Genomic DNA, 13239 nt, shown 5'->3' with positions numbered 1-13239 from the left:
GGGTTAAATCCAAAGAGCCCAGCGTCCTAGAGGGGCCAAGAGGAAGGAAAGAGTGAGGAAGAGTGACAGCCCCTTCTGGCCCCGCCCTCCCCCTTCCCTGGGAAAAGTGGCCTTTGTCTTTCCCCCAGCGCGCGGCGGAGAGCGGGTGAGTTCTGAGCGCTTTGGGGAGGGAAAGGATGGAGGGGAGAGGGAAGGCTGGATGGAAAATGCAAGGGGGGTGGCTGTGGGAGCCCCAGCTGGAGAGATGCCCAGCCAGGGGGTGGAGACAAAAGGCAGGGGGGGCATCTGATGATGGGGAGGGGGCTTGAGAAGACTGAGAGAGGTGCCCCCCACCCATATGCCATCCCAGGGAGAGGTGCTCCGTGCAGCTCACCCATTTTGGGCAGCTGTCTGCAACCCGGCGCCTTCCAGATGTGTTGGGCTGCATCTCCCAGAATCCCCCAGCCAGCTGGGGGATTCTGGGAGATGCAGTCCAACACATCTGGAAGGCGCCGGGTTGCAGACAGCTGATCTACGGCTCACGATCCCCAGATCAGAGGGGGGTTTTCTTCCTCTCTGCAAAGCCACGAGGTTCCCTTTGGAGTCTAACACAGTGTCAAGTTTAGTTTACGTTTGTGGGTGCTTTCTGGTTTGGGGGTGGACTCCGAGCGCTAACAGTCGAAAGGCATTGTGCAGCTATTCTGCGTGTTTTTATCTTAATCTTTAAAAAAAAAAAGATGAAAGAAACCATGGGAAGATGCACAAGGCCGCACATCGGAGGGAGATGTCGTCTTTACTTCCCGTAAGATTCTGTGACTAAGGTTGTGGGATTGCACAGCCTGGGAGCACGCTCTAGCTTAGTTGTAAGTAAGGGTGGGATAACCATGCTTGCTTGAATCATTTCAGGTGTTGTTGTTTCCTAAAAGTAAAAACCTGGGATCCCCCAATTTTATTTTCTTATTCCTTATATTTTTATGCCGCCCAACAGCCAAAGCTCTGTAGCTGGAGTGAATTCCAAAACAGTGAATCACAGGGTGGAACTGGTCCCAGTTTCCTGCTGCACCCTATGAGCTCTCCGAAAAACAAACCCGCATCTGACTTACTTGCAGACCAAGGATTGTAATATCAGCCTCTGAAAATGAACCAAGTGAACTGCTCAGAGATCAGGTCGAAGGCAACCTATTACTAGTCCCATTATTACTGCTGAGGAACACTGAGGCTAAGTGATAAATGATTAGCCAGCTTTTGAATTTTGCTTACTCTGCAATTTTTAGACAACATCTGACTAAGTATAGAGCTGGAATAAGATCAGCGCTGAACTTTTGTGCTGAGTTCAGTCTGAGTCCCAACACTTCAGAGAGAAAAACCAGATGTGGATACAATTTCAGTGGGTTTTACTTCCAAGAAAGTGTGCAGAGGTGAGTGTGCAAAGTTTCATATTAAAAAATGATAGCCCACGATTTCAACTAGAATCAGCTTTGGAACTTTAAAGCCAGGAACTTTAGATTTAGCAGGCAGATGCAAGCAGATGAAGTGCCTGCCCTGCAAACAACCTGAAATTTAGTTACAAGATGCAAAGTTGATTCCTCTTAAACTCCGTTGGACTGCAGCCTGTGTTTGAGCACAATTTGAGAGCTGGCAAGAAAATCAGACTAAGGGCAAAACTGCACATTTCCTCATTGATACTTTTTTAAAAATGTGTGCCTAAACTGGCCGCTTTTGTTTTGAAGAAAAAGCAGCTGTGTGTCCCCGATCCATATTGGGGGCTGTGCCAGCTTCTTCCTGAATCCATCACCGCTGCTATTTGCACTCAAAGGTGTTGTTTGCAGTAAACAGCACCATCGGAGGCAAATACCAGCCGGATCAGAGCCCTGCACCTGCCTCTTCAAATTAAGAGTGGCCAATTTACTTATTACAATTGCATTGTCACCAGCCCACTTGGTAGAAGTCTTAGGCCTTTTTACTAGCCTAAGGGCACAATCCAATGCATGTTTAGACAGAGAAAAGGCCTACAATTCACAGCATTCCCTTGCTGGCTGGGGAATGCTGTGAGTTGTAGGCCTTTTCTCTGTCTAAACATGCATTGGATTGCACCCTAAGAGGCTAGTAGCCTGTATTTCCATGCTGGCTGCACAACAGGGGTCACAGCCGGCATGGAAGCACAGTCTGCTGTCCTCTTAGGAGGCTGGTAAAATTGTTTGCAGCCTAATAATTTTTGTGGGCTTATTGACGAGGCTGCCATAAAGGAATTTTAGGCAAAAGGTGGGTGCCGGGTCTGAGAAGAATGGAAGATTCTGAAAGAGAGAGGCAGCTGAGGGAGGGGTCCATTTCTGCTCACAGTTGAACCTGCTCGTGCTTATCTACAAAGCCCTTTAGGGCATGAGCCTCTGGTACCTGAAGGAGCACCTACTTCCAGGTGAACCTGCCTGTGTGCTAAGTTCCATCATTAAAAGAGGCCTAGAAATCTTTTTAGATAGATAGATCATAATTAGAGGTCCCTCTCTGGCTACTCCTGCCTTCAGACCAGGGAATGGGCCTTTTTGGTGATGGCACCCAATTTTGAAATGCCCTTCTCAGGGAGGCTTACCTGGTGCCAACTCTTAATGTCTCTTGGAACTGGACGAAACCCTTTTTATTTTCCCAAGCTTTTTGATCTTTATTGGTAGCTGAGATTTTCGTTCACTCTCTGCAGCTGTAGTTTTGTGCTTTGTATGTTCTGCTGTCTTACATTCTTGCTTTGTTGATTGGTATTTGATGTTGTTAATCTTGTATGTGTGTGTTAGCGGCCCTGAGAACCTCAGAATCGTTAGGGACAGACCAGTGGAAGGGATTTCTCATTGTCTGATTTGCAACCAGGTGAAGGCTTTGTTCTCCAGCTGTCAGGTGAGGGACTGTCTTCTCAGTCCCTAGTTCCTCTCTGAGGTTAAATGTTTGCCTTCCTTTCCTTCAGGGAGAAGACCCAGGCACTAGCTGGAATCATCCATTTCTGCTTATAAAATACCTTTAGTGTTTTCAATAGTGTCATCTTTTGCATACAGAACAGCTTGGCTTCCCACAACTTAGAAAGCTTACCAGTTTGGGCACCCGTTACCTTAACAAAGAAAGTGGAAGGAGACGGAGTTGATTTTTCAGCCCTGATGGGGGCTGCCATGGAACCTGGATCGAAAAGATCTGGCCCAGAAGCAGACAGAGACCCTGATGCCATCCTGGCTGAGAGCAAGGGGGAATTTTGGGGGAAAAACATCCAGGAGATCCTGGGTGAGGAGGACACCCTCAACTTGGATGTCAAACGCCAACGCTTCAGGCATTTCCACTACCAGGAGGTCAGGGGCCCCCGAGCGGTTTGCAACCAACTCCGTGAATTTTGCCATCAGTGGCTGGCACCAGAGCGACGTACAAAAAATCAGATCCTGGACTTGGTGGTCTTAGAGCAATTTCTGACTGTCCTGCCCCCAGAAATGGAGAACTGGGTCAGAGAATGTGGGCCGGAGACCAGTTCCCAGGCAGTGGCCCTGGCTGAAGGTTTCCTCCTGAGCCAGGCAGAGGACAAGAAGCAGAAAGAGCAGCAGGTGAGACCATTTCATCCTGGTTGTTCCAAGGGTCAGATAACATAAGGATATCCTAAAACTCCCTACTATGTGCCCCTTTTTTAAAAGGTTACAGGCCCTTTGCCTGTACCATTCCTTTTCTAATCCCACTCCCTATTGGATCCTTCCTCACGTCTGTTTCAGGTACAGGGACTGTTAGCAGAATTGGGCACTGACTTCCTGAAGGCTGTGAAGGCTCCGTCAGGCACCAGGCAGAGACCGCTGTACAGGTGGATTGTGGAAGAGTACGATCAAGTGGCCGCCTCACTGGGTAAGGATTACTGGGGGATATTTCCCCTTGATTTCCCTCTCTCTTCTATGCCTGAAATCCATGGGCTGCATTTATTGTGTAGGGGAGATGCTCATCTGCAGCCACTCAGAGTTTGGAGTCTTCCAAGCAGTGAGGGCCCAATCGATTTGTTTTGGTTATCTTGTCTGTAGTGGTGGTGGGGGTTCAATCCTATGCCTCATTTATTTATTTGTTGCTTTTAGCATCCCTCGCTAACCTCAGCTCGTCCTCAGCTTTAGTCATCCTGATGCCATCCCTGCAATTCTGTGCTACCTGCCTGTACTCTTCCTTTGTCGCTTGGCCTTCCTTCCACTTCCCTGCCTTTGTGGCCAGGAGTTCCATAGTGTTAAAAAGGGAGGAGCAGCAGAAAACCTGTGTGGTTTTTGTACATTTGGGGACATTGGTGGGAAAACCTAGAGGTTGTTCCTCAGCATTGGGTTGTTAGCAGTGAGATAACCTGAAGGGGTCCTTTGACACAGGCCCAGTTGTCTTACTCTGCAGGATAGGATGGGAGGAACACCAAAAATGGGGTCACGTGGGGACAGCCTTTCCCCCCCTTCAAACAGGGAACTGAAATATAAAATCTGTTATTTTTTTAAGTGTGTGCAAAGGAGATACAATATCTTCCTGTCACCTTTGTGTCCCTCGCAGGCAATGGAATGACATCAGCGATCCATTCTCAGTTGTCTCCTGTTTGTGCTGGGGTGGAAACAGCTGCTGATCAGGTAAGAGAGGCATCACTGGGGAGTCAGGCAGTGGGGCAGCCTAGAGTTCTTGGCTTGGGCTTGAAAGAATCCATCTCTCTCCGTTTGGTTCAGTGAAAGCAGCCACAGAAATGGTGGGAAGGCCACTCACGAAGGTTAGAATCCTTTAAGGGAATCCCCCCAAGCACCTCACCTTAACTGTGATGATAAGAATAGCCCTGCTGGATCAGACCAAAGGCCCATTTCGAACATCATCCTTTTTCCCACAATGGCCAATGAGGTGCTGCTGGGAAGTCCACAAGCCAGACATGAGGGCAATGGCCCTCTCTCACGCTGCTACTCTCCAGCAGTTGGCAATTCAGTTGTCTCTAATCGTGGAAGTAGTATATAGCCATTACTACTAGTAGCAATTGATAGCATTGTGATCCTCCACGAATTTGTCTTTTTTTAACATTTGCATATTTCATTTCATTTCTGTTTTCATTTTTTTTTTAAAGATTGTTATTAGCTTTCCAAAACAAGGTTAAACAAACCAACAGAAAGAGAAAAAATCAAAAGAAATACATTGGATTTAAATCTACTTAATGACAGAGAGTAGTACATTTAACATATATCTGAATTTTCCCATTTACAAACCAAGAAATGGGTGGAATCCATAGGCTACTTGGAGGTTTTCTTTATAATTTTTCACCGTAACAAATTAAATTAGTCTGAGGAGAGGCTGACAGATATTGCTGTGTATGTCCCTGATTAGTATATAAACTCCATGAATCTGATACATTTTTTAAATCTATCTAGATTGGTGGCTGAAACCACATTTTTTTTGTCTCTCCTGGGTTCTTGTATTATGAGAGAGGGAGAAAAAAAATCTCTCTATCTGCTATTTCCAATGCCATGCTTAATTTTATACACCTCCCTCCTTACTCCTTTTTTTCCCTAAATTGAAAAGGAGTTTACTTTTTCTCCTTTTTCTTTCAGGGTCCAGTGACCTTTGAGGATGTGGCTGTGTATTTCACTGATGAGGAGTGGGCTTTGCTAGATGCAGGTGAAAGAACTCTTCATGTGGAAGTTATGGAGGAGAATTGTGGGAATCTAGCTTATCTGGGTAAGGCTTCCTTGTTGTCTTTTATTTTGCTAAAAGTCATTTCCAACTCAAGCTCTTAATTTGTTTTCATATAATATTTAAACCATCCTAAGCATAAATTACTGGTATTTTTTTTACTTACCAAATATTTCATTTCACCTGCTGGGGAAATGTTTCAGATACTGATATAGCACATAAAATTAAGATGACATGGGGTGCAATCCTATGTATGTATAGACAGAAAAAAGTTCTACAACTCCCAGCGTGCCCTGGCCAGTTGCGCTGGGACTTGTAGGACTTTTTTTCTGTCTAACCATGCATAGGATTCTGCCCCTACTCTTTTTTTTAGTTTTACCTGTGGTGCAACATTATGCTCATCTACTCAGAAGTAAGCCACATTGAGTTCAATGGGACTTACTCCCAGGTAAGTGTACATAGGATTGAAACCTAAATGTAAGTCAAACTTGCCAAATCAGAACTCCATGTATTCAGGGCAGTGGAAAGTTTCCCAGACCGTTCTACTATTCTGTTCCATCTCTATCATTAGATGCCAGACAACAGAGACTCTTAAAATAGGATAGGATCTGAACAAAGAGAATGGAGAAGGGCCCAAGCCCAGGTCTCCAGAAAGGAAAGAGAAACTAATAGCTGCAGTCTTAGGAACATAAGAGCCATGCTGGATCAGACCAAGGGTCCATCTAGTCCAGCATTCTGTTCACAGAGTAGCTAACCAGCTGCCCACAGGAAACCGACAAGCAGAACAGGAGTGCAACAGCACCTTCCCGCCCATGTGCCCCAACAACTGGTGTACATATGCACACTGCCTCTGATACTGGAAGTAGCATATAGCCATCAGGACTAGTAGCTGTTGATAGCCTTCTCCTCCAGGAATTTGTCTAATCCCCTTTTTAAGCCATCCAAATTGGTTTTCATCACCACATCCTGTGGTAGCGAATTCCATAGTTTAACTATGCGCTGTGTGAAGAGGCCCTTCCTTTTATCTGTCCTGAATCTCCCACCAATCATCTTCATGGGATGACCCTATTTGATGTGAGAGGGAGAAAAATGTTTCCCTGTCCACATTCTCCACACCTTGCATAATTTTGTACACCTCTGTCTGCCTCCCATCTGCGTTTGTTTTATTCCATCACTCAAAACTGCATTTAATTTGTTTCGTTTCGTGATTTGGGGCTCTGTTTCTCCCTCAGGCTCTTACCAGTTTTCTCTCTTTATTCCAGCAGGTGATGGTTGGGAGAGCAAGAAAGAGGGAGAAGCGCACACACTATTCTTGGAAAGAGCTGTGTGCAAAGAGGAGGAGGAGCGGAACAAGAAAGCTGAAGGGAAAGAGAAGCAGACGAACACACTCTCCACTCCTCAGGGCAGCAATATCTGTGAAATCCCAGTCCAAGAAAAACTAGACAAAGGAAAGGAAAGCTGTGAATGCCTGGTGTGTGGGGAACGCTTCAGTTGTAAATCCAGCCTTAAAGCTCATTCAAAAACACACAAAGAGGAGAAACCTTTTAAATGCTCAGACTGTGGAAAGAGTTTCTCTCAGAGGAAAGGTCTGATTAGACACCAACGAATCCACACAGGGGAGAAACCATATACCTGCTTGGAGTGTGGGAAGAGCTTCCGTCAGAGTGCTGCACTAATTACACACCAGCGCATTCACACAGGGGAGAAACCATATACGTGCTTGGAGTGTGGGAAGAGCTTCTGTCAGAAGACAACACTAGTTAGACACCAAAGAATTCACACAGGCGAGAAACCATATGCTTGCTTGGAATGTGGAAAGAGTTTTAGTCATCGATCACAGCTGACTTCCCATCTACGAGTTCACACAGGGGAAAAACCATATAAATGCCTAGAATGCGGGAAGAGCTTCAGTCAGAATACAAACCTTACTTTACATCAAAGAACTCACACAGGAGAGAAACCATTTAGATGCCTGGAGTGTGGAAGGAGCTTCAGTCATAGCTCAACCCTTATGGCCCATCAAAGAACCCACACGGGGGAGAAACCATTTACGTGTTTAGAGTGCGGGCAGAGTTTTGCTCAGAATGCAAGCCTTATTTTCCATCAAAGAACTCACACGGGGGAGAAACCATATACATGTTCTGAGTGCGGAAAGAGCTTTAGTACAAGTACAAGCCTTACTTCACATCGGCGGATTCACACAGGGGAGAAACCATATACGTGCTCTGAGTGTGGGAAGAGCTTTTGTACGAGCACAAACCTTGTCACGCATCAAAGAATCCACACAGGGGAAAAGCCGTTCAAATGCTCAGAATGTGGAGAAAACTTCCGTAAAAAAGCGCACCTCCTTCGACATCACATGACGCACACAGGAGAGAAACCATACAAGTGCTTGGACTGTGGAAAGAGCTTTAGCGAGAAAAGAAACCTCATTTCTCATCAAAGGATCCACTCAGAGTATTGGAATCAGGACCCGCGATGCAGTAATTGGGTTCCTCACTCTCTGAATTCAGAGTGTGTCCCTGTTTCCCAGAACTCTAGTTCTTTCCAGAATCCTCTCAGTCATAATTCTAATCCAGCGGAAAATCTGGAGTGTTTTACTATATTTCTGAATGAATAGATGACAGTTGCTCAAACCTTGATTGGTTACAAATATCATGGACAGGTAAAAATTGTAAATAACCTTATGAATAACATAAATAACTTAAATAAAACAAAAGGAATATGTCTAAATAAAACAAAAGGAATATGTCTAAATAAAACATTTGGAAATAATCATTTAAATATAAAGATTATTGACCGAGTAAACTTAACCATAACATGACTAACAAAGTTTACCACTCTTAGGGGGCCACCCTGTGCATGTTTCAACAGGAAAAAAGTTCTAGAACTCCCAGCATTTCCCAGCTAGCATGGCTGGCTGGGGAATGCTGGGAGTTGTAGGACTTTTTTCTGTCTGAACATGCATAGGATTGCATCCTTGAGAATTAATAGGAATTCATATTAATCTCTATCAACCTGACCATGCCAATTCAGAGTTCTCAATGCACAGCCAGCATGCAAAAGTCATAGGAGCTGTTCACACAACACGCTCAGTGGTTGAGTGTCGGTTGTTTTGAACCATGGGTTAGCCTGTTGTCTGAATGCAGCCAGGGTGGCTTGTTAACAATGCAGGGTGGCTTATTTTCTGGAGCAAGCCACCTTGACATCCCGTAGAATCATAGAGTAGTAGGGTTGGAAGGGGCCTACAAGACCATCAAGTCCAACCCCCTGCTCAATGCAGGAATCCAAGTCAGAACATCCCTGACAGATGGCTGTCCAGCCTCATCTTGAACGCCTCCAGTGTGGGAGAGCCCACCACCTCCCTAGGTAATTGGTTCCATTGTCGTGTTGCTCTAACAGACAGGAAGGTTTTCCTGATGTTCAGCCAGAATCTGGCTTCCTGTAACTTGAGCCCATTAGTCCATGTCCTGCATTCTGGAATGATCGAAAAGAGATCCTGTCCTTCCTCTCTGTGACAACCTTTCAAGTACTTGAAGAGCGCTACCACATCTCCCCTCAGCCTTCTCCTCTCAAGGCTAAACAGGCCTTCTTTCAGTCTCTCCTCAGAGGGCTTTGTTTCCAGTCCCCTTATCATCTTCATTGCCCTCCTCTGAACCCTCTCCAGTTTCTCTGCATCCTTCTTAAAGTGCAGTGCCCAGAACTGGACACAGTACTCCAGATGAGGCCTAACCAGTGCTGAGTAGAGGGGGACTAGTACTTCCCAGGATTTGGAAGCTATTCTTCTATTAATGCAGCCCAAAATAGCATTTGCCTTTTTTGCAGCCACATCATTGTTGGCTCATATTCAGCTTGTGATCTACAACAATTCCAAGATCCTTCTCGCTTGTAGTGTTGTTGAGCCACGTATCCCAGATTGTGCTATGTGGCCTGTTTTTCTCCAGTTTTCCTTATATTTGAAGTATTATTTTGACCCAAACTTTAGGTGATATACCAGTCAATCTAGCTGTCAACCTAAGTGTGATCACTCCCCAAACTGCCTTTCTTTTGCATTGGAGCTGTTTTTTCTTTTCTGACGGTAGACTAAAAACCATCTTCCCAACATGTCAGTGCTATAGCTTTCATCTTGAGGCTTGTGTTGTCCCTTGAAGAAAAGGTATCTTAACAATGGCTACAATCTGTGCCCCTGTAAAACTACATAGGATAAATAAATTCCATAAAGGAGCTCATATTAAGCTGCTGCAGCAAAAGCAACATAATATTGTGGCTACATATAAATAATTGGCTTCTGTGTTTTTTTAAATGAAGCATGAGCTTTCATGGGTTGTATCTGATGAAACAGGTTCTTACAAAGTCCATGCTATATTTTACAATGTAGTCCTAGGAAAATGAAAGAGAATTTCTCAAAATCTTTGTATTAGCCCTGTGTTTTCTTGGTAGATGTGGAAGAGAGGATGCAGCCAACATAGAAATACAGGTTACTAGTACCTTAGCAGGTTAGTAAAAATATTTGCAGGCTAATAATGTTTGTGGACTCATTTACAAAGCAGTATTAAAGCTATATTTTCCGTTTGGGTATGGGGGTGTGGGGGCGAAATATAGGAACCTATTAAATGCTGGGCATTGTCCCATAAAGGCTTGTTAATATAACAATCAAGTGGGATACAAAAGGCAATCTACACCCCTGACATCTTCTTTTGGGAAGATGGGAAAGTGGCAGATAAGACTACTGGCAGATAAGGGAGTTATTCTGTCTTGATCAAGCCATTAACTACCGTTAGATCAATCTTTCCGAAGAGGATACCCAGTGCAAACACTATTACCCCTAACAGACAATTAAGGTAATCTTTGTTGTTTACAACCCTTTCGCTTAAAGACAAAGTTTGATTGCAATCACTTGTTGTTGTTGTTCAGTCGTTCAGTCGTGTCCGACTCTTCGTGACCCCATGGACCATAGCACGCCAGGCCTTCCTGTCCTGCGCTCTCTCCTGGAGCGTGCTACCCTCTGCTCTTCCCCAGTAGCATATTGGACACCTTCCGACCTGAGGGGCTCATCTTCCGGCGTCATCTCGTTTAGCCTTGTGATACATTCCATGGGGTTTTCTTGGCAAGAATACTGGAGTGGGTTGCCATTTCCTTCTCCAGTGGACCACATTTTGTCAGAACTCTCTGCCATGACCTGTCCGTCTTGGGTGGCCCTTCACGGCATAGCTTATGGCTTCATTGAGTTACGCAAGCCCCTTCGCCACAACAAGGCAGTGATCTTATCAAATGTTAATTGAACACGATAGGGTTACAGTATTGGGACAACTTGGGTATGATTATTTGAAAAACAAAAGTGAATGAGGTTTAGGAATTATTGTATGCATAACAATTTTTTAAAAAACTTGTACCAGTGGCATTTAATTTCATGCAGGTTAAAACAGCTTGATAATTTATGTAATGTAAATGTTGGAGATTCTGATTTTCAAGTGCAGTTTCTATCCAGATTTTTTTGGACTAGAATCCTAGAATCATAGGGTTGAAAGGGGCCTACAAGACCATCGAGTCCAACTCCCTGCTCAGTGCAGGAAGCCTGATTCCCAGGCGGTCTCCCATCCAAGTACGAACCAGAGCTGACACTGCTTAGCTCCGAGATCAGACGAGAGCAGGTGCATCTAGCCCAAAACATTTTCGAGTTCTCTGCCCTGGAATATAGAACAAAGGGCAGGGCTTGGTGTGCCAGCAGCACCTGTCTCTGTTTTGTTAAGCTATTTGAAAAAAATATATTGTTGAAAATGGGGACTGCAGTCCTAGACCCATTGAATTCAATGGGGATGGGATTGCAGCCGTCATTGAATTCAATGGGACACACTTCTCAGTCAGCATGTATAGGACTGCGCTGTCAGGGTGCAATCCCACAATGATGGCCTCTGTTATGTTTTGTAATGGCAATGTAAGACCTTATGTGTTTTCTCTTTCGTTATTATAATTAAAATAACATTAAAAATATATTTTTTAAAGAGAGTATCCACGCTATGCTGTTCAGCCATGGTGCTCAAGCACTTACAAGGCTTGTTCAGATGTCATGCTAAGCCATGGTGGGTGGGGAATTTCCGGTAACCATGGTGGCTTAGCGTGTCATGTGGGGGGAGAAAAACCACATTCCATGCGGTGACTAAGCCACCCTGGGTAACCTCCCCCTGCAAAAGGGTTAAGGGGCCCTGGGGGGAGGTTCACAGTGTTGTCTGTCGTACTCCCCAGTGGTTAAAGTGGGCTCCCGAGGACTTCCAGGCCACAACCATAGAGTCCACCAGCTAGCGCATCCACTACTGCAGGGGATGCTTTAGCCACCGTGGACTTTCTCTGTGGCCGCTCCAGATGATGGAGCACCGGCTGAGAGCCCGTTTGTGCCGTGGAGGACGTCAAGATGCGCCCAAACCACTCAGGTAAGCTTGTCCAATAACTACGGAGCAGAGCAGAGCCACGTGGTGCCGAATGGTTCCTGGCTGTCTGACAGGCCCGTGTGAATAGGCCCAAACAGTCTTACCTCAGAGCTCCACCAGTCCCTGCTAATATCCCAAATCTTTTGTTGATAATGTTTTTATTTATTCAAGGCTGGAAATACGCTTTTTTATCCATTTCAGTTTAAAGAGTGCGTGAATGGGGAATTCTCCACTGCCCCTGCCCACAGCTTCAGGAGTAGGCGGACATAAGTAGGCTTATGGGATCTACTTCTGTTTTCCGCTAGAACCCTAAGGCCTACCAAGCAGAACCATGGGGGGAAGAATGGTTTAGAGAGGTGGACGTAGAACTGCAGAACGATGTGGCTCCAAGCACATGCACAGGCCAGGAATTTTTCAGCAACAGAACCGGAGCTCACACAAATCCTTTCCCATACAAAGCTACACTTGTTTCTCCCCACCTCCACCCCCCAAGCTTTTTTTTTAATTTTAGGAGCCTAATTTAGGAAGAAAGGAAAGTATTTTGTGGTCACTGACCAGGTTCACACACACTGCTAACCCATGGTTTAGATAATCCATGGTTTGTTGCCCTACCCAGGGTTTGTCTGGCAGGCAAAGGGTTTGTCTGGCAGGCAAAGGGTTTGTCTGGCAGGCAATCGAACAAACCATGGTTTGCATTCTCAATCTGTTTGTTTCCTTCTTCCTTTATCAGTCCCTCCTTGTATCCGAAATGCCTTTACAGCAATGTAGGCCTGGCATGTAGAGTGGCTGTTGTTTTTGTACTGCTCTTGCCCACTTCCTCTGTAGCGTAGCAAAACAACCCATGAACAACCCACAGTTCTGGGTTCATACATAATGACAAGCCATGGTTGAAACAACCCAGAGTTCACAACCTAACAACAAACCATGGGTTCTCTTTCTGGCTTGGAACATGGCCCTGTTAACACGTTACGACCATGCAGAATTCAACAGCTGGTAGATCAAGAAGGGTTTCTGACTCTCTTGCTTAACAATTCTACCGCAATCACTTAGAGATCTACCAGTAAATCCCAATCTTCCTTCCACCCAGCCCTGATTTTCTTGATTCCTTCATTGGTAGTAGTGTAGGTTTATCTGTCCTCAGGTCGGGCAGGTTCCACGAGATGCAAAAGGGGATACAGAACAGGGATGGAGGAGA

At 45.3% G+C, this 13239-nt stretch overlaps 1 protein-coding gene across 6 annotated transcripts; it reads left to right on the top strand.

The window, feature by feature from the left end:
* Positions 1-28: 28 nt before the first annotated feature.
* On the top strand, positions 29-13126 carry LOC146356219 (uncharacterized). 6 transcript variants are annotated; one of them, XM_084831424.1, is made up of 7 exons: positions 29-145; positions 968-1397; positions 2930-3548; positions 3711-3837; positions 4507-4580; positions 5538-5664; positions 6882-13126. In XM_084831424.1, the coding sequence occupies exons 3-7, from the start codon at positions 3117-3119 to the stop codon at positions 8237-8239; spliced, it is 2118 nt and encodes a 705-aa protein (XP_084687550.1). In that variant the 5' UTR covers positions 29-145; positions 968-1397; positions 2930-3116; the 3' UTR covers positions 8240-13126. The 6 variants fall into 6 exon arrangements, with proteins under 6 accessions (XP_084687550.1, XP_084687553.1, XP_084687549.1 ...); XM_084831427.1 differs by having other exon boundaries at positions 32-145; positions 6885-13126; XM_084831423.1 differs by having other exon boundaries at positions 78-145; positions 3018-3548; positions 6885-13126.
* Positions 13127-13239: the final 113 nt, after the last annotated feature.

The sequence above is a fragment of the Heloderma suspectum genome, chromosome 2 (assembly GCF_057233095.1).
Source record: "Heloderma suspectum isolate Gila_16-S chromosome 2, 16-S_ref, whole genome shotgun sequence".
Lineage (NCBI taxonomy): Eukaryota > Metazoa > Chordata > Lepidosauria > Squamata > Helodermatidae > Heloderma > Heloderma suspectum.
The sequence above is the reverse complement of the archived record's forward strand: the minus strand, read 5'-3'. Positions and strand labels throughout refer to the sequence as shown.